At 41.4% G+C, this 21,623-nt stretch overlaps 2 protein-coding genes across 10 annotated transcripts in view; one reads left to right on the forward strand and one right to left on the reverse strand.

The window, feature by feature from the left end:
* The window catches only part of neflb (neurofilament light chain b), a 3,865-nt gene extending 632 nt beyond the window's left edge, over positions 1-3,233 (reverse strand). The window contains exons 1-4 of the mRNA XM_032517338.1: positions 3,214-3,233; positions 1,007-2,334; positions 657-781; positions 80-528 (exon numbers count right to left, since the gene is read on the reverse strand). Coding sequence (XP_032373229.1) covers positions 80-528; positions 657-781; positions 1,007-2,071 — 1,639 coding nt within the window. The 5' untranslated portion in view covers positions 2,072-2,334; positions 3,214-3,233. The remainder of the gene's footprint in view (positions 1-79; positions 529-656; positions 782-1,006; positions 2,335-3,213) is intronic.
* A 98-nt stretch (positions 3,234-3,331) lies between these two features.
* The window catches only part of cabin1 (calcineurin binding protein 1), a 40,891-nt gene continuing 22,599 nt past the window's right edge, over positions 3,332-21,623 (forward strand). For 6 of the 9 annotated variants that reach the window (XM_032517283.1, XM_032517285.1, XM_032517288.1 and 3 more), the window contains exons 1-30: positions 3,332-3,520; positions 4,016-4,060; positions 4,176-4,268; positions 4,388-4,501; positions 5,180-5,314; positions 5,472-5,652; positions 5,753-5,882; positions 5,993-6,142; positions 6,417-6,724; positions 6,896-7,073; positions 7,168-7,301; positions 7,395-7,612; positions 7,857-7,929; positions 8,230-8,417; positions 8,526-8,663; positions 8,972-9,160; positions 9,256-9,489; positions 9,611-9,764; positions 9,849-9,964; positions 10,196-10,357; positions 11,793-11,999; positions 12,153-12,298; positions 12,458-12,719; positions 12,985-13,155; positions 16,137-16,226; positions 16,373-16,533; positions 16,633-16,844; positions 18,765-18,830; positions 19,539-19,718; positions 19,936-20,330. In XM_032517283.1, the coding sequence (XP_032373174.1) occupies positions 4,058-4,060; positions 4,176-4,268; positions 4,388-4,501; positions 5,180-5,314; positions 5,472-5,652; positions 5,753-5,882; positions 5,993-6,142; positions 6,417-6,724; positions 6,896-7,073; positions 7,168-7,301; positions 7,395-7,612; positions 7,857-7,929; positions 8,230-8,417; positions 8,526-8,663; positions 8,972-9,160; positions 9,256-9,489; positions 9,611-9,764; positions 9,849-9,964; positions 10,196-10,357; positions 11,793-11,999; positions 12,153-12,298; positions 12,458-12,719; positions 12,985-13,155; positions 16,137-16,226; positions 16,373-16,533; positions 16,633-16,844; positions 18,765-18,830; positions 19,539-19,718; positions 19,936-20,330 (4,788 nt within the window). In that variant the 5' untranslated portion in view covers positions 3,332-3,520; positions 4,016-4,057. The remainder of the gene's footprint in view (positions 3,521-4,015; positions 4,061-4,175; positions 4,269-4,387; positions 4,502-5,179; positions 5,315-5,471; positions 5,653-5,752; positions 5,883-5,992; positions 6,143-6,416; positions 6,725-6,895; positions 7,074-7,167; positions 7,302-7,394; positions 7,613-7,856; positions 7,930-8,229; positions 8,418-8,525; positions 8,664-8,971; positions 9,161-9,255; positions 9,490-9,610; positions 9,765-9,848; positions 9,965-10,195; positions 10,358-11,792; positions 12,000-12,152; positions 12,299-12,457; positions 12,720-12,984; positions 13,156-16,136; positions 16,227-16,372; positions 16,534-16,632; positions 16,845-18,764; positions 18,831-19,538; positions 19,719-19,935; positions 20,331-21,623) is intronic. The other 3 variants (XM_032517289.1, XM_032517287.1, XM_032517292.1) reach the window with 3 other exon arrangements.

The following is a 21,623-nucleotide window of genomic DNA, read 5'->3' on the forward strand; positions in this document are numbered from 1 at the left end:
GGGGGGGGGGGGGTGTTAGGAAGTTAGAATTAATTAACAACACACATGCATATCAACTAAACAAAAAGACCACACTAACCTTCTCCATCTGCTTCTTCCTCCTCTTGTTTCCCCTTCTCCTTTTCTTCCGCCTCCGCCTCCTCCACCTCCCCCTCCACTTCTTCCTCCCCCCCTTCTCCCTGATCTTCCTCTGCTTCCTCCTCCTTCTCTTCTCCCTGTCTCTCCTCCTCTTCTCCCTTATCTTCCTCTTCCACCTGCTCTTCCACCACCTCCTCCTCCTCCTCTTCTTGAGGAGGACTGGCCTCCGCCTGCTGTGCTTGGCTTGCGGATATTGTCTCCTCTGTGGAGAGTGATGAAGTATACAAGCGGGAGCTCAGCATGTATGAAGCTGAAGCTGAAGCGGCTGAAAACGGCATGGAGAACTGGCTTCTTCCATAGGACGGAGCAGTGTATGTGGCTTGGGAGTAAACATTGAAAGACCCCGGTCCCGCCACATTAAGACGGTTCTCTTCTCCTTCAAGGAGCTTCCTGACAGAATAAGACACACATCACATCAAGTAAATGAGATAATAAATTATTGATGTTGGTGCCGTTCATTTAAATCCCGCACTCACAGCACAATATGCAAAACACTGGGTGGTGGATGAGACACTCACCTGTAGGCTGCAATCTCAATATCCAAGGCCATCTTCACGTTCAAGAGGTCCTGGTAATCTTTCATGTACCGAGCCATGTCATCTTTGTTTGCCCTCAACTCTTCCTCCAGTTGACTTATTGCATCCTGTAATAGAAAAGATAAAGTAAAAGGCATATTATAGGCTGGATGCAAAATATTGCATCTTAGTTCATCTTGTGGGTATCATTGCATGTTCTATAACTTGTCACACTGGCAGTTAGACTCATCTTAAACTCTTCTTGCCAAAATTAAATGTGCTTATATCTTTTTAATCATGGAAAGGATATTGTCAGCCCTGCACCTTTATTTCAGGGTTGTTCTGTTACTCACCTGCAGTGCAGAGATCTCAGCACTCTGTTTCTCTTCCACGTCCTGCAGTTGGTTTTCCAGAGCTTGATTCATCTCACGGCAGGCATCGATCTCCAGCGTCCTGGCTTTGAGGAGCCGGCGGTATTCTGCAGCCTCGTCTTTGGCATTACGTGCACCCTCTGTGTTGCGGGAAGTGCCCACTGTCATCACATTTACCTTGTTGCAGAACCATTCTTCGGCTGATTGGAGGTTGCGATGGGCCAGCTTCTCATATTGGGCTCGGATGTCACGGAGAGCAGCCGATAAGTCAGGTTTGGCGACCTCCATCTCCACTGACACCTCTGCACTGTACTGTATTTGGGCTTGCAGCTCTGCAATCTCACTCTCACAGAGGCGCTTCAGGAAGGCCAGCTCATCCAGTAAGGTCCCAACTCTTTTCTCCAGCTCAGCCCGGGCCAGTGCAGCTTCATCTGCTCCCTTCCTGGCATCCATGAGCCTGCCCTCTGCTTCCTCTCTACCGAGCACTTCCTCCTCATAGCGTTTTTGCATGTTACCTAACACAACCTCCATCTCATCCCTGTGGTGCTGGGCTGCTTGCTTCTCATGACGGGCCTCTTCCACAGCAGCACGGAGCTGGCGGAGCTCATGCTCATACAGGGCCTGAAGGTTGGACGGCTCCGTCTGCTTCTGCCTGAGCAGCAGGAGTTCAGTCTCCAGCAACTTGTTCTGCTGCTCCAGTTCATGGACCCTGTCAATAAAGTTTACAAAGCGGTCATTCAGGTCCTGCAGCTCAGCTTTCTCCTGGGTCCGCAGTACTTTGAACTCAGAGCTGACCTGGGCTGCTTGGTCAAGGCGAAGTTCAGTGGCAGCTGCAGACTCTGGAGCAGAATGCATGGAGGAGTAGCTGGAAATAGCTCGGGTGTGTGTTGGATAACTTCTGCGTGAAGATGCATAGGAAGTTATTGGGGCAGATTGGCTGGAGTAGGCAGACCTTGAGCCTATTCCAGCTCCATATCCTGCACTGCGCACGACTACCCTCCTCTTGTAAGTAGAAGGGAAGTAAGGGTCAAAGCTGGTGGAAGCCATGACTCAAGAAACAGGCTGCTCTATGTCTAGGAATGTAGCTGGGTTGACTGCACAGTGAATCTGCATTACACTGGCTTTTATAGAGCCAGTAATGACTGTGACGTAAGCTTTTTTTAAAGGCATGCTGACAGAAGGAATTGATAATGGTGCCAGCTAGCCAGTCTCAGCCAAGGGAGAGATGGGGTGGGGTGAGCATGAGTGTTGGAGATGGAGAAGGCGGGGATAAGCGGTGGAGCAACAAGGGACTGCAACAGACAGGGTCACTGAGGACAAAACAATACACTGTTACTACTAAAAACTGCGGTTGTTGGAATTTGACAAAGACATAATGTATCTGTTGCGTAACAGTACAAACTCTTGAAATACTGTCTGAGGCAAGAGGTGAGGAAAAACACCTTTTGTAAAAAGATGATTACTGCTTTGCACTGTTGTGCATAATCTGTCTGCTGTGTTAAAAATATATATTAATAGCAATGTTATCACAAGTATCACAATTTAATATCACAATAAGCCAATGCAAAGCAGATCAGCTAAAGGTGAAACAGTTTGGTCAATCCTGTGATTAAAAAAGTACCATCTGAATCTCAAACATGAAACATTTTACTGGTTTATAAAATAAAAGTTTGCCCTCTAGTGGTTGTCTGTTTACCATACAAGTTCCACATTACAAATGCTGACTGTAAATGTATAAAACAGAGTAGCCTACACTGATCTATAAGAAATAATAACCAACCTGGTTATTCTTAAAATCTATACAGTCTTATATTCAATATTGCTTTAGCAATCATGTATGCTATCGAATGTGTTGTTGCTAGATTGAAAATTGAAAGAAAGAAAGAATATTGTTCACAGGTTTGAGAAAAACTGTCCCTTCCCCTATATTAACTGTACATTACATGTTTACTTTTGTACTCAATATTACATCGTAAAGGTGTGCTTCCATAATTGAAAAGTATATCCAAAAGGCTAATATGTGTCCTTTAAAATGTCTTGACATAATTTTGACAGGTTTGAAAACTTGTTTTCAAAATTACCAAATGCACAGTTAAACACACTTTTGAATAAGTAGTTTTGTCTACATAATTTAGATAATATTGCTTTAGTCGTTTTTTGAAAGCAATTAGATTAGTAACTTAAAATACCTTTGTGGTAAATGACATTTCAGCGCTGTGTCTCGATGGTGTGGTTTCACTCAATACCGTAATACATGATTGGTCACATAAATACACCCACAGTGTATTGACCAATGAGTGACGACCTTACTAATTGGCGGGTAGCATGCTGTGACGCAAACGCTCGTAACGTTAACAACAACAAAGGATGATGAATAAATGAAGTTTCAAACTAGCTTTGTACCCACGTCCACTTATGACCGCAGTGTTGTTTAGAGTTTGCTTCCTTTCTGTGTTAATAAAAACGTTGCAAATGCATTTAACACAGGAATGAACGGTAAGTCGCTCAGCTCCAAAGTGATGGTCACCCGGTTAAACACTAGCTTATGAGCTAGCTAGCTAGCTAGCTCATATGATGTGTCTGCTAATATCAAGCTATCTCTGAAAATAATGTGAGCTGTTAGCCTTTTGAATTTGCTTGCCCTTAAAGGAACTATATTTGCCACCTGCTGTCCGGAGTTCTGGTTGTGTTATCTACCAGTGAAACTTTAACGGTATACCTGCTCAGAACAAACTGCAGCAATTCTCCGTTACAGAGCTATGCTAACCATGCTAAGTTTTGGGTGGCATTTTGGTTAGCTAGTCGCTCCCAAGCCCCTCTCAAATTGCTATTGTGTAAAGTGATAACAATTGACTACAGCAGGTTGCCTTGCTCTTCTCTTGGTCGAGTTGAGGTTTATTATTTCCCTACGTAACTTTACATTTTCCTGCTAAATTGTTGTCTTGCCTGCTTTTATTTTCCTCTCTTTGTTCGGTTTCCATACATGTCTAGGTCAAATCAAAAGCTACAAACTGACGGTGGAAGGTCTTTAAAATGGTAAGGCTGCATTGTCGGTAGCTATGATGGTGCAGACTGTTCTGCTCTTACTTGCTCCCCCATATCTGCTTGCTAAAAGGGTATGCCACTTTGTCTGTGTTTTCTTTTTTTACAGATTCGCATAGCAGCACTGAATGCTGCTTCCGCAGCTGCAGATGAGTCTCAAGACCCCTTGAGAAGCAGCAAGAGTCAGACAAAAGAGGCTCAGGTACAGCCTATATAAGGATGAATCAGCAAGATTTAGGCCTATCCGCTGATACAAAGAGGTTTTTTCCTCTCTGTAGATCTATATAAGTTGTCTGATGTTGCTTCTATTTCTGTCTGCAGGAAGCTGAAGCATTTGCTCTGTATCACAAAGCCTTAGATCTGCAAAAACATGACAAGTTTGAGGATTCTGCCAAGGCCTATCATGAACTTCTCAAAACTCCACTGCTCAAAGAGGTAAAATATCACAAAGTATTTAGTCCTGTCAAGGCGGTGATGGTCTCACATAATCATAGCAATACCCTCCATTCAATCAGCAAGGACTGTCACTTGTTTTGGTGCAGAGCAAATTCTGCACAATTTCCAGAAATGGCTGGGATTTATGATGTGAAAGAACCACAGGAATTAACCGGACTTCTCCTCCGTAATAGCATAATACACATTTGTAACATTTGGCAGACAACTCTTATCTAGAGCAGTTAAATACTGAAAGTAAGTAAGCTATATCACACATATTGCAGTAGTCCTTTGGTTTTAAAGTCCTCTCAACATATTTCAGGAACTGGTGCTGATTTAGTCTTAAATTGTAAAGTCACTTGTTTGTTTTTTTGGTGAGACTGTTAAGAGGTGTTCATTGGTTATCAGTTGTGTACTATTGTTAAGAAAATAGTATGTTTTTTGTGCAAAGTGCCAAATATTACTCCATTTTCTCTGCTATGCTGCGCCAAAATTAAGTTTCACTGATTAAATCAATTTTACAATATTCACTTTAAATTTGGCTTTGGGGTAGGACTTCCCTGCCCGCATAAAAGAGCTGTATGTGTTATTATTCATTTATTTATTCATTCATTGCTTGACAGCCTTAAGATGAATCTGTATTTGGTGCCATATTTGATGTATCCTCTAATATTTTAGGCCATGCCTTCTGATGATCATAAAGTGGGTCTCAAGCATCCCGGATTGATGTTGAAATATTCTACTTTTAAAAACTTGGCTACTATGGCTGCATTGCGTGAAGACCTGGAGACCGCTATGGAGTTTTATTTGGAGGTAAAACAAATGAAATTGTGCCTGTTTAATACTTTATTATGTATTATGATTCTTGGCCTGTCACTGATGCTTTGTGCAACTAAATGTGTCATTTTACTGAACAGCAAAAACACTGTGGTGAGTGTTCGTAACATATTCTGCTCTGCTTGTTTTGTAGGCAGTTATTTTGGATTCCACTGACGTGAACATGTGGTACAAAATTGGTCAGGTGGCTGTGCGACTGGTGCGCATTCCACTGGCTCGACATGCCTTTGAGGAGGGATTGCACTGTAACCCGGACCACTGGCCCTGCTTGGACAACCTCATAACTATTCTTTACACACTCAGTGACTACACCTGTATGTAATACATCATCATAAGCCCTTTGCTCTGTATCCTCTCTCAATACCGGTGCAAGTATAGACAGAAAAGTAACTATCATCTGCACACATTTTCCAGGCTGTTTGTACTTCATTGCCAAAGCCCTAGAAAGGGATCATTGTTACAATAAAGGCCTGGTGTTGAAGGAGAAGATTTTTGCTGAGCAGCCCTGTCTGAAGAGGGACACAATGCAGATGTTCATGAAATGGTAAAGCCAGCTTACTTTTTATTCCTCCATGTTTAGAATGTGCTCCAGCTGCAGCTCTATACTTTCACATCACCAACGAACCTCTGTGTTGTGCTGTGGGTCATTTGCAGTGATATGTCTATTCACTACGTAGAAGTGGAGGTAGAGGAATGCAAATCCATTGTGGAAGAGGCACTGGAGTTACGGAAGCGTAGAAAGGCTCTCTCTCACTGCGAACCAAAACCTGACCTTGTCCTGATTCAGCCCATCCGCTGCCTCTCGTGAGTTCTGTGTCTGGTTTTGCTTTTCAATCCTGGGTGGTTAAATTTAAATTAGCTCTTTCTGAGGAGGGACCAAGTAATAAACGAAAATGAAAATTCAGAAACGGGATATACTTTAGTTGAATTCTTGGTGGAGCTCACTGATATTGAAGTCATTGTTTTCTGGGCTAACTTTTGGTGAAGCTTGTAATATCTATTTTTGCAAAAGTTCTCTTTTACAGTTCAAGACAATTTGAGCTAATATTAATGAACTTTTGTATTTATTGTATCTTAGATGGAAGCATGTGGGTGAAAGCCTTCTTGCAATGTACAGACATCAGACCACCTGTGAGCCACCACGCCCAAGTCTTGGCCGCAGAATTGACTTGTCAGAGTACCGGGACCCAAACTTCCTCCAGAACCTCCCCCAACCAAGCAGCCCTGTAAGTATGGGCCAGACCACCGTGTTGAGCAGCAGCCCCAGCTCATCTTTGCCGCCAATGGCCCTCCCTGAGCCAGCAGTGCTACCCCAACCTAGCACTCAACCTCAGATCACCCCCGCCCAGAACACAGTAGAGGTCACCACTTCTGCTCCCCCTGTCGGTTAGTTTTTTTATAAATAGAAATTTATTTTCTTCTTTACCTGCTTATGTATGATAAAAAATAATTATTAGTTTTCTTTCAACAACTGCAAATGTGACTGTATAGCTATTATTATTATTATTATTATTATTATTATATATATATTTTTCTCCCCCTACTGTACGTTCACAGTGGCAGCAATGGAAGTTTCACTCACAGATAAAGTAAAGAAAGCTCCGAAAAGGAAACGTGTGGTTGAAGATAGTGGGGAGACAGCCAAGCGACGTTCGGCACGTGTCCGAAACACAAAATGCAAGAAGGAAGAGAAGATTGATTTTCAGGAACTGCTTTTTAAATACCTACCTTCCAGGTATTGTACACTAAGCCTTATATATGACACATAAATACACAATTTGTTATAGTTATGATGATGAATGAAAAACTATTTTGCTGGTCTGTCTTAGGCTAAAGAAGTTTGATCCTGATAATGATGATGAAAGTCTGAGTAATCTTGAAGCGCAGTGTGATGGGAAGGAGGACATGCAGCCTTTACATGGGAGTTGCTTGCCTGCTCACTCAGTTCAATACATGGAATCTGGTATGTGGTGCATCATGGAATATGTATTTACAATACACAGTTGTGCCATGTTGGCGTTTGTCATATTAACAAACTGTGCATTCCTTTCTGTAGAACAACAGGATGTCCACAACTTCCTGCTCAGTAACATGACCAATGGTGGTATACTGGACGTCATGATGCGCTATCTGAAAGCAGTGGGCCAGAAGTTCACAATGGAGTGGCCTAGGGGGCTGACTGCTGTGGTACTGGAGCTCCATCAGAGCTGGAGGAAGCACAGCAGTGGTCTTCCTAACCCTCTGCTTCGGGACTGCAGCAACCAACACATCCGGGTAAATGACAAGACTGGTTTGTTTCTTAACTACTTGAACAAACTTAAAACACTATTTATTGAAAGTGTTTTAGGTTGTGTTAACATTGAAAAGCTAGCATTGTCCCTGATATTTCTAGACTCACTCTGGACACAATTTTTAAAAAGGCTGCAGACTCCAGGGTCTAAGATGTTTAAATCTTCTTAAATTGAACTTTTTTTATTTAATCATACTCTCTAAGTGTCTAAATCTGCTACATGTACAGGAAATGTTGGCAATGAGCTTAGCGTGTATGGAGTTGCAGTTGGAGCAATGGTCACACAACAAAGGGAAGACTGGTAAGTACCAGTGAACTAACCCTTATACTTTGTGATAGGGTTATGACACAGTGTGGTTTTTGATTGATGCATTACAGTACTGTGTTGCAGAATTTTGAACCCACAGTATGCGAGCAAGAGGGGTGCTACATTGTCTGCCATTTTCACCCCTTGTATGGCATATCTTAGTCACTCACTACTGTCTTTAAATTTGGGCCAAACCTAAATGTGATACATGTCATTGTTGCTTTTTTGCATTAAAATTGGAAATCATTTCTAGAGAACAACACATGCCTTGTTATATTTTTTTTCCTTGTCTAGTGTCCCCAAGAAGAAGCAGCATTGGTCTTGGAAGTGATGCAGCTGACTCAGAATTCCCTGGGCAACACTTCCAGAGTGATTTGTTGCTTCTGGCCTTAGGTTCATCCCAAAAAGACCTGTTTGAGGATGACTGGCTGGATGTCATGGTGCGTGTCTACTGGCTCAAGGCACGATTCTTGGCCCTGCAGGTAAAGTCTATATTTTGTTTGTTTTTGCTTGACCTTTGGTTATACACATCCTTTACCCTCAGCTTAGGCAGATGGGACTGGTAAGTCTGTCTTTCTTGTCTTTTTCAGGGAGACATGGAGTTGGCCCTGGAGAGCTATGATGTCTGTGTAGGTTTGTTGCAGAGCAAACCAAAGACCCCCGAAGGGAAACCTTACACCATCAGCCTGCCTAACCTGCGTGTAGATGCAGCAATCTCCGTGGAAGAGGTCAGTGCGCTGGCTAATCAAATGTTTTTCTTTTATCAATATAACCCTTATTACCAACGTATTTTTCATGAGTTATGAAAAGAAAATGTTGCCAGTTCATACTTTGAGTACCGTTAAAGAATGTCTGATATGCTAAAAAGCAAAATCCTTCAATAAACTGCAGTTATTATCTCAACTTTTCCTTTTTTATTTTTTATTCACAATAGTATATTTAAAAAAAAAAAAAAAACTATTAGCAAGTTCCTTCAAAGAGCTTCTAGCTGTTTTGATGTGTGTTTCTTTTGGGTTTCCTCTATCCCCATGGACAGATTGACAAGAGGCTGAAGTCTCTGGAGCGCTGTCAGTCTTTGGAGGAGATCCAGCGTTTCTTTGAGTCTGCAGACTTTGATTCTGTTGTGCGCCTGCTGCAGCCCACTCTTAATTATGGCAGCAGGAGTAAACCTCTGGAGTTGGTGAGCTCAGCACCAGAACGGCCTGCTCAACTGATGCTACTGCAGGTTAGCTATTACAAAAATATTGATTGAACCTATATGTCTTTTGTAATGTGTGATGGTTGACAACTTCTTCTCTGACTTTGAACTCTCTGGCCCAGAACTCACTGTTGAAACTGCAGGACTACCGGCAGTGTTTGGAGTGTAGTGAGCTGGCTCTGAATGAGGCTCTGCAGCAGCTCAACTCTGCATCAAACCACTCTCCCCCTAGTAAGGAGGAGTGGGTCAGTACTATTGTAAAGTTGCTGGATGGCACCGAGGTCTGCGTCACCAAAGACTCTGAGCTTCTAAGCAATGTTCCCCACTTGGCTCGACTGGCAAATAATCTAATTCAGGTTAGGAGGAAGCCAAAGACAACATTGCTTTTCCCGAAGATACTGTTAAAGTGACACTATGTTAAGAAACTAATCAGCCTCCATGGAATTTTAATTTATTGTGTGGTTGTTGTGTTTTCAGCTGATTGATCTTAGCATGAACATTTCCGACGATCCCAAAGATCCTTATTTCTTCTCGGTTCTACCTTGGATTATCTTGTATCGTATTATCAAACATGAGGAGGCTGCTTTTAACTGTATGCTTCGCCAGCATATGTCTGTAGGAGATGATGAAGGTTTGTTGACTTCTTGTTTTGATGCCTTCAGTTATCCCTTGGTGTTTACACCATCACAGTGACCCTTTCACGTCTCATTTTCAGATGGCTCAGACACTCCCATGCTGCCCTCCTCCCTGATGCTTCTGAACACAGCCCATGAGTATCTTGGTCGTCGCTCTTTGTGCTGCAACTCAGACGGCGCTCTCCTCAAGTTCTATGTAAGTTTGTTTGCCGACTTTGCTCTGCAAATACAGTATTCTGACCAAGTTGATACGTAAATGCACTGCATTGCCTTCAAATTGAAAAGGAATTGAAAGATTATGATAATCATTGCATTCTTGCCCTTAAATATGAACATAAAGCAGCTGTACATATGCTTCTTTATTAAAGTGAATAAATTAGTTTGTGTTTACCATTTGAACAGAATTTCATTCTTCTGTTTGGTATAGGTTCAAGTTTTAAAAAAAGAGGTTGCAGCCTCTTCCAACAATGACTCTCATCCCTACAAAGAGGAGTTGGAGATGGCCCTGGAACAGTGCCTTTTCTGCCTATATGCCTACCCCAGTAAGAAGAGCAAGGCCCGATACCTTGAGGACCACTCATCTCCACAGGTCTTTTACTCAGATACTTCTAAAAGTCTCACTGGTCATGCCTAATATATGATTTAGTATATTATCATTTGTTTTATGATCTTAAAGTGGCTGCTTTTGGAAAAGTCGATTAAGTTACATAGAACAAACTGATTCTCAGAGTGAGCTTAGTTTATTATCCACTATATTATGTAATCTAAAACAAAAAGTCAATGTGGCTAAGCTGCTATTTAGATAATAGGCAAAGGGTGTTAAAGAGGCGGTGAAATAGTGAAGAGGTGGTGAAAATGGCTCAGGGCTTTGACTAATTGGTATGATTTCTCACATGTATTGGCAAACCTACATAAATAGATGCCAATGACGCAAACATGTGCCATCATTGACCCTCACAACACAGAGGAAGTCAGCTTTATCCAATAATATTGTTTTGTCTGCCTGTAAGTTACGCACGTCATTTTGTAAAAAGGTTGTAAAAAGACTAAAAAAGTATTAAATTTCAAAATCATCTAAATTTTAGGCCTTAAGTCTTAAATGTGTTGAAGTATTGTGTTCTAAGTCTTTAATCATTTTAAACGGGTCCTAATTTTCCTACATCAATGTACCACTACATCTAATGCTCATTCCAGCGCTTTGGAATGTTTTTTTCTTTTTTATTCTGTGGTGTTCTTTCTGTCGCTAGTCCAAATATAATTGCCTGTATTACGACTACGAATGAGACCAACATGCAACGTATATTGCAGCCATTCTAGACACCATTCCTATAATGCTAATGAGGAAATTGGGGAATTCTTTCAAATTAGTTTTTTTTTTGGATGTCTTGATATATGTCTTAAACTTCATTCACAATGGTCTTTAAAGGGGTATTAAAAGGTCTTACATTTGACTTGGGGAAACCTGCAGAAACCCTGACCCTGATTAGGTCAACCACTGTTGTACGCTTCTGTCTCCTACTTTTGTAAAGCCATTGTCTCCTTTTATAAATCCTTGTATTATAAATGAATCAAACCAAAATCCAACATAATATTCTCTGACCGGAAAAAAGGTGTAGGCTAAAGCCTTAGCTTATTGTGCCCACCCTTAATACTTAACGAGGCAATAGACTAACTCTGCCCAAAATATCAAGGAAACAAAAACATGTAATTCAAAAATTTCTCAGAATTTAACCACTAGAGTGATTCATTTCACTAAAGCTTTGTGGCTACAGCCCCTGTTCTCTTGTATTTTTGTAGTGCACGTGTTCAGCCACCAGGTGGGTGTCATTCCCACAGTTGTGTGTATAAGTGAATTTACTGTAGATGACTGGCATTCTGACTGTAATTATGCAATATACCCCTCAGTGCCAGAAGAGAGCCCCCAGTAGAGCTCAATACCACTCATTTTATCTGGTGCTCTGTGTGGTGCACTCTTAACACAAAGGACACTAATGTTTCCTGTGAAATGAATCTGTGTTTTGCAGGTTGAGCTGCTGTGGTGTGATGCTCTCTTCATGTTCCAGTATTTCAAACCAAAGTCACTGCCTGAGTTTGACAGCTATAAGACAAGCACAGTGTCTGCAGAATTGGCCAATTTGCTGAGGAGGTTTTCTGGCATCGCCCCTATAAGTGACACCCCCATCCTCACCATGGATGAAGTGGCAGCCTACATTGAGGGAATAACAGAAAAGGTCAGTTGGTCGGCCCACACTGAATGTGAAAAAACTTTAGTGACTCATACATGCTAAATAATTTAAAATATTTCTCTCTTAATGTTACTCTCCTAACTTATTGTGTCAGTGAGAATCATGATCATTAAAATGTTGAATTTTGATTTCTTTCAGGCGCCATGCCTTCCTGAGGGTAGTGCTCCTGCACCTCCAATCATTGATGAGATGTACTATCTGTTGGCTGATTACCATTTCAAGAACAAGGAGCAGTCCAAAGCCATCAAGTTCTATATGCATGACATATGCGTGTGTCCCAACAGGTAGCTAATTTCTCTACACTCTAGTGTCATGCTTGTGCACATTACAAAACATCTATTTGTGTTATGACTAGCAAGTGAATGTGTAGGTTGTGTCATTTTGTATTTTACAATAATGCATCAAGTTCAGTGACTTTACAAAAAACTTTCATCTTTCCTCAGGTTTGACTCCTGGGCAGGGATGGCTTTAGCTAGGGCCAGTCGTATTCAGGAAAAGCTCAACTCCAATGAGCTGAAAAGTGACATTCCGATATGGAAACACTCCCAGGCAGTGCTTAACTGCTTTAAGAGGGCCCTGGAAATAGACAGCTCCAACCTGTCTCTCTGGATCGAGTATGGTACCATTTCATATGCGCTCCATACATTTGCCTCGCGGCAGCTCAAGCAGTGGCGTGGTGAGCTCCCCCCAGAGGTGGTTAAACAGGTGACTTATCTTATTGCTCATCTGTATTCCCTGATAAGTCTGCTTTATGTCAGACTTTCCGTGTGTGAGCCTGTGTGTGTGTGTGTGTGTGTGTGTGTGTGTGTGTGTGTGTGTGTGTGTGTGTGTGTGTGTGTGTGTGTGTGTGTGTGTGTGTGTGTGTGTGTGTGTGTGTGTGTGTGTGTGTGTGTGTGTGTGTGTGTGTGTGTGTGTGTGTGTGTGTGTGTGTGTGTGTGTGTGTGTGTGTGTGTGTGTGTGTGTGTTTTAGATGGAAGAAAGGAGAGACTCTATGTTGGAGACAGCGTTCCTGTGTTTCCAGGGTGCTTCCCGTTGTGAGGGTGACAGTGATGAAGAAGAGTGGCTCATTCACTACATGCTCGGGAAGATAGCAGAGAAACGCAAACAGCCTCCAGCGGAATATCTGCAGCTTTACAAAAAGGTAAACAACGTCAGGTTATAAACTCATGGTATGAAATTTGGTCAATAATTTTTTTTATTATTTTTGTTTATTGTTTAATAATGAGCTTTTGTTGTTGAAGTGTTCATTTACTCTGGAGTCAGATAAAATGTGTCAGAAGTATGTAAACTAAAACCCGCGTTGGAGAATATCTCAAGTTATTTTCTTTTTTTACTTTTTTTCAACATTTTACCACTGTTGTGGGTAAATGTCGAGCAAGTAAAAAACACTCAGAATGAGTCGGAGATGAAGTTGAAAAAGATGGGATTTTTATATATTTCCCAATTAAGGCTCTAAAGCAAACATAACCATTAATGAGAAAAAAAACAATACTTTCACAAAAATAAAATAAATTGACATGAGAGTCAAAACAAAGGGTTGAAATATACAAAAAATACAGCTGTATATAAGTTGACTTTTCTTACTAGTCACAGGAGCGTTCAGCAGACTTACGTCCTCTCACCTCTAGCTCTCCAAACAACTGAAACGGCCAGTCTATATGGATCTGAAGTGCGCCCCTAGAATTGGATCATACCAACACAAAATTATAATACAAGGGTGGGTCAAGCGAGTAGACAATAAAAGCTCAAAACAGCCAAAACTAATAAATGTTTTAAGCTAGAAATGTATATAATATTATGTACATGCTCCACAGAAACATTTCACAAAGCCCCCAAGATACCTTGACAGCAAATAAAATAAATACTCCGAATTCCGGGTCGCTCCTGGTTACACCGGAAGTCCTAGCGGTATTTAAACCTGCTGTGCACGGCCGACTTCCCTTTCTCCCTAGTATAGGATGTTAAATATGTGTGCATGAAAGATACGGGATTACTCTGGGGACTTGAGGAATGACTAGGTTAACATATGATTTGAAACACGTGATTAGTAACAGAACATATTCACACGCTAAACAAACATACAGGCAACTTTTAGACTCAGTTCTTTTAGAGATGAAATAGGTAGCGCATCACTACCGGGACGGCATCAGTGCGCCCCGTCACATCCACCATCCTGATAAATGATCTTACAATTGTAGTAAAATTACTGCTCTCTCACAAGGCAAATACAGAAACATAAGGTTCGAGCTTAAGGCTCAAGGTGATTTACAGCACTTCTTCTCAAAGCATAATTCACACTGCATTGTGACCTGCATGTTGTGTCTGTGATTGTCAAATTTAATCTCCCAATTAAATTTTTTTTTTTATCATCAAATTTTTACCCTAATGAAAAATAAATCTTACTTACTTCAGTACGTACTTCAATCGAATGGACAACAATTAATTAGCTTGACGCTGTCATACTCAGTTTCTAATCAGAATATGAGTCTGATACTGCTCCTTTGGGCTGTGACTATGGGGCATGTTTCAACTGAATCAGGAAAGAAAATGCCTCGGCGCTCATTTGAATAGACCTAACACCAATCAGAGCAATGGAGTATGTGACGTACTGTATGTTGAGCTTATTTGGTTTGCTTCTTACACTTGGTCCTCCAAAGGAGAAACCACAATGACCACAAGGTTTTCATTGCGCCCCATCTTCTCAGATAAATTCAACTCTTGCTGAATCCCCTAGGAAGAATGGCAAAAACTTCTTTCCAATCAACAAATGCCTTGATCATGGTTCTCTGTTCCTCTTTTAAAATGAATGCGCTGTCAATATCTTCTATAACGGACGCAATGGCGGAATCTACACATCTCAATTCTCTAGCAGCAGCCAAATTCAACCCAACGTCATCTGTCCATCATATAAAGCCTGCCCTGACAATTTGATTGGTCCAAACAGCTGTGGTTTGAGCATAGTGGCTCCACAATGGATCAAGTCCACTTGTCTGTTTCAGGATTGATTTTCATATTGTATTGCTTGTTTTAAAGGTTTTAAATGGGTTGTAGCCTTCTTAATTACCAGAGCTTTTACGTGTCCACACACCTGTCAAAGCAGGTCTTCCAATCAGATCCTCCTTAATGTTCCCAGATCCCGGTTAAAAAATCAAAGGTGGCAGAGCCTTTGCAGTGGTTGCTCCAAACCTCTGGAATAGTTTACCTAATCATATAAGAACAGCTTGCACTGTTGAAACATTCAGGTCCCTGCAACTCATTACTATGCATTGGCTTTCAATTCAAATTGAGTTTTTACACCTTAACCCTTTTCAACTGTTGTTTATTTTTGGTGGGGGTGTGTGTGTGTGTGTGTGTGTGTGTTGGTGTGTGGTGTGTGTGTTTGTGGTGTGTGTGTGTTGTGTGTGTGGTGTGTGTGTGGTGTGTGTGTGTGTGTGTGTGTGTGTGTGTGTGTGTGTGTGTGTGTGTGTGTGTGTGTGTGTGTGTGTGTGTGTGTGTGTGTGTGTGTGGTGGTGAACTACATATAATTTTTTGTGCTTGTTGAGCACTATAGTAGTTGTTGTTGTTGTTGTTGTTTATAAATGTGCTATATAAATAAAACTGAACTGAAGTCCAGACCAAACTTCCCGACCTCAAATGTTGTGGACGGGGCCAAGTTTGGCTGGCATCCAGGCTGACAATTAATAGAAGTCAGTAAGGTAAGTAGGGAAAATGTAATATAGTTGTCATTATGATAAAAAACAACAGGGAAATAATAACTGTAGTGGAAAGTAATTGGAATGAGACATTTTTTTTGCTCTCCCAGGAGTTGTTCTATAATCCGCCTACAGAAACAAAGATTGCTGCCCTTCCACCCTCGCAAGATGTATTTTTCCGAGAGGGAACAATGTATGGAGTTAGTCATCGCTCTGTTGTTCTGATTAGATCAGTGGAGGCAGACAAACCTGTATGAAACTGTGTCATTGAGGGCAGCAGAGGATAAAGGGGGCAATGTGAAAACACCGAACCCTGATGTCAGCACACATTGCTGAATCCTAATTGAACTCCCTCCTCCATTTTACCTGTTAATTTGTATTGCCAGATGTTTGTGTTGGGTTGGTGACTCTCTCCTCTTTATGCTTTTAGGCAGCACACTATCTGCATGAAGAAGCTGCCAGGTATCCCCGGAAAATCCATTACCATAATCCTCCTGACCTGGCCATGGAGGCCCTGGAGGTAAACTACCTGTGGGCCAGCAGCTCAAATAGTTTCTCGTTGTGTTGTGTTACGTAAGATAACTGTCTCAAAGCATTCACCTTTAAAGAAATTGTGCACATACCTGTGTGGACAAATAAACATCTTTTTCATTTTCTTTCTTCTAGTTGCATTTCCGTCTCAGTGCCACCACCCTAAAACTATTAGAGGGCAATGTGCCTGATCTGGAACACGAGGTCTTGTTCAGATTGCTGGTTGAGGCAGCTGTTGGGCCATTTGCCAGGGGGGAAGAGAAGAGTATGCCAAGCATGCCTAGGTCACTTGAAAAGTAAGATACAGAAATACAACCTTGTAGGAATTACGAAAAAAAAAGCATTCATTGTTACCGCTAAATTTCCTTCTCACTGTTGTTCTTGATTAATCGCAGGGAGAAACCCACTTCCATGATGGATGGAGACTTTAATTACTCATCAGTTTGCATAGGGAACGTCCTCAGCTCCTCCCATCCATCAGCTGCCACCCCAGGTCTGACATCCCCTCCTTACGTGGCCACGCCATTTGACCACGATTACGCCAAACGCAAAACACTCCGACGGCAGCAGTGGCAGCAACAGCGGCATGAGGAGCAGCAGGCTGATGGTACAGTCCCAGTCCTAGACAATGTCTCTGGGGTTGGGCTCTTTTGCCCTTTCTGCACTGGGACAGGAAGTCCACTGGGGAGTGCTCAGATTGCTAATCACCATGCTTATTGGCTTTGGTTTTAGTTACAATGATCCCCCATGCTCTGGGTGATATGGATGTGGTAAAATGGGCAATATGGCTACTGATTATTTGATTAATATGCTATGCCTATCAAATACCAAATATATTGTATGTAATAGTGTATGTAATAGTGTATGTAATTGTGTGTGTGTGTGTGTGTGTGTGTGTGTGTGTGTGTGTGTGTGTGTGTGTGTGTGTGTGTGTGTGTGTGTGTGTGTGTGTGTGTGTGTGTGTGTGTGTGTGTGTGTGTGGTCCTGACAGCTTTGTGTGGCCAAAATGGTAGACCCCACAACTTTAAAGGACTGTTTGAAGGTCAAGACTTGGTTTTAGGGTTAGAATTAGATAAGGGTTAAGGTTAGTCATTTAGTTGTGACGGTAAGGTTAAAGGGATAAGGAATGCAATGTCAATGATGGGTCCCCATGAAGATAGTGCCACAAACCTGTGTGTGTGAATAACATCCTTTTTTTTTCACTGATTTATTGTTGGTCCTATTATTACCTTACCAATGATTTTGCCTCTCCTAATGTGTTACAATTGTTGCTTTGTTGTAACTCCCTTAAGCCTAAAACTTGCTTAACTGTGTGTTGGTCAAGCAGTGTGCTTTGCTGATGATGATAATAATAACCATGTCTTGGTAACACTTACATAATCTTTATTTATATGATCAGATAATTTATTGAGATTAAGATCTTTTTTTGTAAGTGACCCCTGGGTACAGCAGAATAACAGACAGAGCTACAACACACCAAAAAGCCAGCCACACATAAGCACACATTATACATACATTTATCCAAACTGCATCAGCAGCATCTTTAAAAAGTTCAGAATTGTACGTTTAAATTCATGCAGTCCTGGCCATTCTTTCCATGTGACAACAGTGACATTTGTTCACCCACCCCATGTGTCATGTTTAACTTGAATGTGCAAATAACGCAGCCATATTGCCCATGTTGCCAGTTTTGTCACCCTTTCCAGATTCCTTCCTACCTACCTACCTACCTGCCTGCTACCTCTTTGCCTGCTTGCTTTTACCACCTGCTTTGCCATTTATGTGCATGTAGTTCTAATGGGGTGAATGTCTTCACGACTGGACAGAAAGTCAGTCCTTTATCACACTTCACTAAATTGTCTGGTGCATCATGTGGTCACATTTTATTTGACTTTGGTGTGGGCTTCATTTGAGAGACAGTCAAAGTCTCCTTAGATATCTCAAAATCTTGGGATAATGATTGCTAATTTTCCATAATTGGATATCATTTCCAATTATGTCCAATTAATGTGAAAATGTCAAGTCATGAAGAATGTGACTGGCCTATTGTTGGAAAGAGTGTAGGGCCTAATTCAGACATGCTTTTATCTAATAATTTTCTAGGGGAAATGCTCCTTTTGTGTTGCTCTTTTCATATTCTACACCTTAGAATTATTATTTCTGGATAGTTTTTCCCATTTGCTGTTTTATTGAAACTAAATTAATTGTCTTAACTGCTTTGCTGAAGAGGCATCTCTATGTTGTATCTATTGATCATGTCACAGGCCTGATATTTTAACTTTAGAAAGGAAAATACTGATCCTCAGAAATAATGAGAGATTCAAAACACTTGCACTGCTCTCATAGATATTTGTGTCTGAATCTGGTTCTACATTTTCAATGGGAGTGGCTTTTAATCTGTATTCAGTCTAAAGAAGAGTAAATGATTGATTTCTGAGAGAAAATGGCAGATTTCTTTTAAATATAATTTCAGAGATTCAGCTTTTCTTGATTATATTTTAAAACCAGCTCCCCATATCTTCAACAGCCTCACCAGACTTTGACCATGCTTACTGCCTGCCCAGGTCTCCAATGTGGCTGGCTTCCCTGAATGGTACTGCTCTTCAAACCCACCAAACTCTTTAAGAGGCTATGTTTTAATCCAAAATGAAGTGCATTCTTTCGGGGGAAGCACTGAATACACAGTTTACACAAAACTTACAGTACCGTAGTAACTTTGCTCATAACTCGTGACTGTGAATCTCTTGAAAGGTCCCCAGTGTGCATTATTCACTTAAATAGAAAAAGCTTATTGCTCTTCTGATTCAGTTAATTACAGTTCCCTGCCAAAGACTTTTTTTGCTTAGGCTGCACAATATGGCAATTAAAAGGAATGCTTGTATTATAGTTCTGGACCACATAAAAAAAAAAAGAAGAAAAAGTGTCTCTCCTTTATAACAGTGTGTCATTAGGGATGCACTAATAAGGATTTTTGGTTCATGACCCCCCCCCCCCCGCAAATTATAACAGGGGATGTTTGGCATTTAAAAACATGTCGTCAACCAACATCTTAAAAAGGGCCTACACAAAATGCTGTTATGCCATTACACGTTTTAGATAATTGGTTGTAATTCATACAATACAGTCATCTTAATTAAAATCCTTTTTTATAAGAAGTATGTAAACCACACTTTTCAGACAGAAACAAAACATACATTTGTTTGTGTATTTATCCATAATTCGCCCTAAGGCTAAAGTAATTTGTATTCATCTGGTTCCATGCAACTGGCAGCATGACCCATGATGTCTTTTGTTTTGGCAGAGCGCAGTCAGGACAGTGAGGTGGTGATGCTCTCTGACTCCAACTCCACCCAGGATGCCTTCACAGATCCCACCAGCTCACAAGACAGCAGCCACAAACCTGCTTCTGGGAAAGCCAGTTCATCATCGTCAGAAAGTACAACCCCTGTAAAGGACGGCCAGTTTGCATCTGAGGACACAGGTACACACAGACTGAAGTTTTCTCGCTGCATTTCATTGTTTTAGCTCAGTGTAATTAATTAATTATTTAAATTATATAACAATACGTACAAAAGTATAAAATATGAATGTGCAGAAAAACCTGCAGTCAGATATGGTGTCTTGATGTTTACAGGCACCACATTAAGCAAAACAATTCAAGTTCTAAACTCTTTGATTTCAAATCTATTCTACTTAAGCATCACATGGAGAACATTCTGGCATCCAAGCAGAAGAAAAGGTTATCCAGGAAGAAATAGAAGCTGTGGTGATGACCCTCCCTGAGGCTTCAGCCCCCAAGCTTTCTGCGGACCCTTGTCCTCATCCTCTGCCTGTTCCAGCCACCCCTCCAAAGGCAGCCCACTCTCTACAGGCTGCTCCTCAAACCCCCGCCAGTGAGGGAAAAAAGAAGCCAGAGCCCCCCGCTGAGGTTATTGAGGTGCCCAAGGCCCTGCCCACCGACCGTGGCGACCAGAGACAAATGTTGGTAGAAATGTGCGTCCGTGCTCTCTTCCTCTGCCTCAGCCGCTTCCCTCAGCACTACAAGAGTCTTTACCGATTGGCCTTCTTCTACACCAACAGCAAGACCCACCAGGTCAGTCAGCCCCTTAATTGATAGCACTAGTCCATTCTTGTTGCATTTTAAAAGCCTAGTCATCCATTAAACCAAAGCCGTACACTTGGTATGATCAGTATCCCCTGTCATTAATGTTTACATTAATTTACAGAAGACCAGGTTTGCTAAGAATTCTCACAATTTGCTCAAAAGTCACAGACCTTTTGCATTAATTATTTTGTTGCCAAGTACATCATAGCTGCGATTTGCTTTTGGTTTTTCTTGTGGGTCTGTGAGCTCTGCAGTAATACACGAGATGCTGAAACAGCCTGTGTTAGCTATAAGGCTCTGTGGGCAGAGGTGTACGTGGGTGGTAGCGCAGTGCTCTCTCAGCCAGTTTGGCACAGTGAGGTTGCGTTAAGCTTTTCTTTGGTGGCATCCTTCTGTCAGCACTCCATTTGTTGGACCTTTTTATTTCAGCCTTCATTCCTACTCAATAAGCGTGAATTGGGAGTGGAAAGTTCCAAGCTCTTATATATTTTATGTTTTGTATATATGTATATATTTTGTGATGTGCTCATTTGACCTCAGAGTACTATATCTGCAGCATTATGGATTTTATAACTCCCAACGGTTGTACCTCCCTAAAAGAAAGCTTACTTTTTTTAAACTTATACTATTAACTCCTAAAATTAATAAGTTCAATAAGAATATTTTCCTTGAGGCTCCATTAAATGTAGAATCACTTTTGACAGAGGCTTCCACAGGTTGCAATGTTTCCCTCAGTTGTTGCCACCAGTGGCATTATCAGCAGAACTGGATGAAAGCAAATGCACCCTGCCAGTGACTTGATGACACAGTCCGTTGATATGATGCGGTTGGCACAGGTTGCTGCACTGCCCTCACAACCCGACACATCCAGTGTTAAAAGCTTCTGTGCACCTTTTGTTCTCAGGAAAACTGCTTCACTCACATTGACAGGCCAGCTTTATCCTCATTTCAAAGATGGAAGGAGAGGGAGCCTGTAATTTCGTGATATAGCCTGATACAATTTATAAAGGATAACATGAAGGGGCGTTAGCTTGCCATCTTTTCAAACAGGGCAGGGCACTGGTGTAGACACTGATTTGTGACTCATCAGGCTGTGAAAAGAGGTCTGCATTTTTCTGATTGCAAATGAGCATTATTTTCTTCTTTTTTCTGAATGCATTGAATATATTAAATACAGCATACTTCTCTTCATAACTTCTGTCAATCTATTCTGATGGTGGTCTATCCCCTTGGGTTTCTCAATTGGAAATCCCTTGTGTGTGTATATATATATATATATAT

Source organism: Etheostoma spectabile, chromosome 5 (genome assembly GCF_008692095.1).
Source record: "Etheostoma spectabile isolate EspeVRDwgs_2016 chromosome 5, UIUC_Espe_1.0, whole genome shotgun sequence".
In the NCBI taxonomy this organism is placed as follows: Eukaryota; Metazoa; Chordata; class Actinopteri; order Perciformes; family Percidae; genus Etheostoma; species Etheostoma spectabile.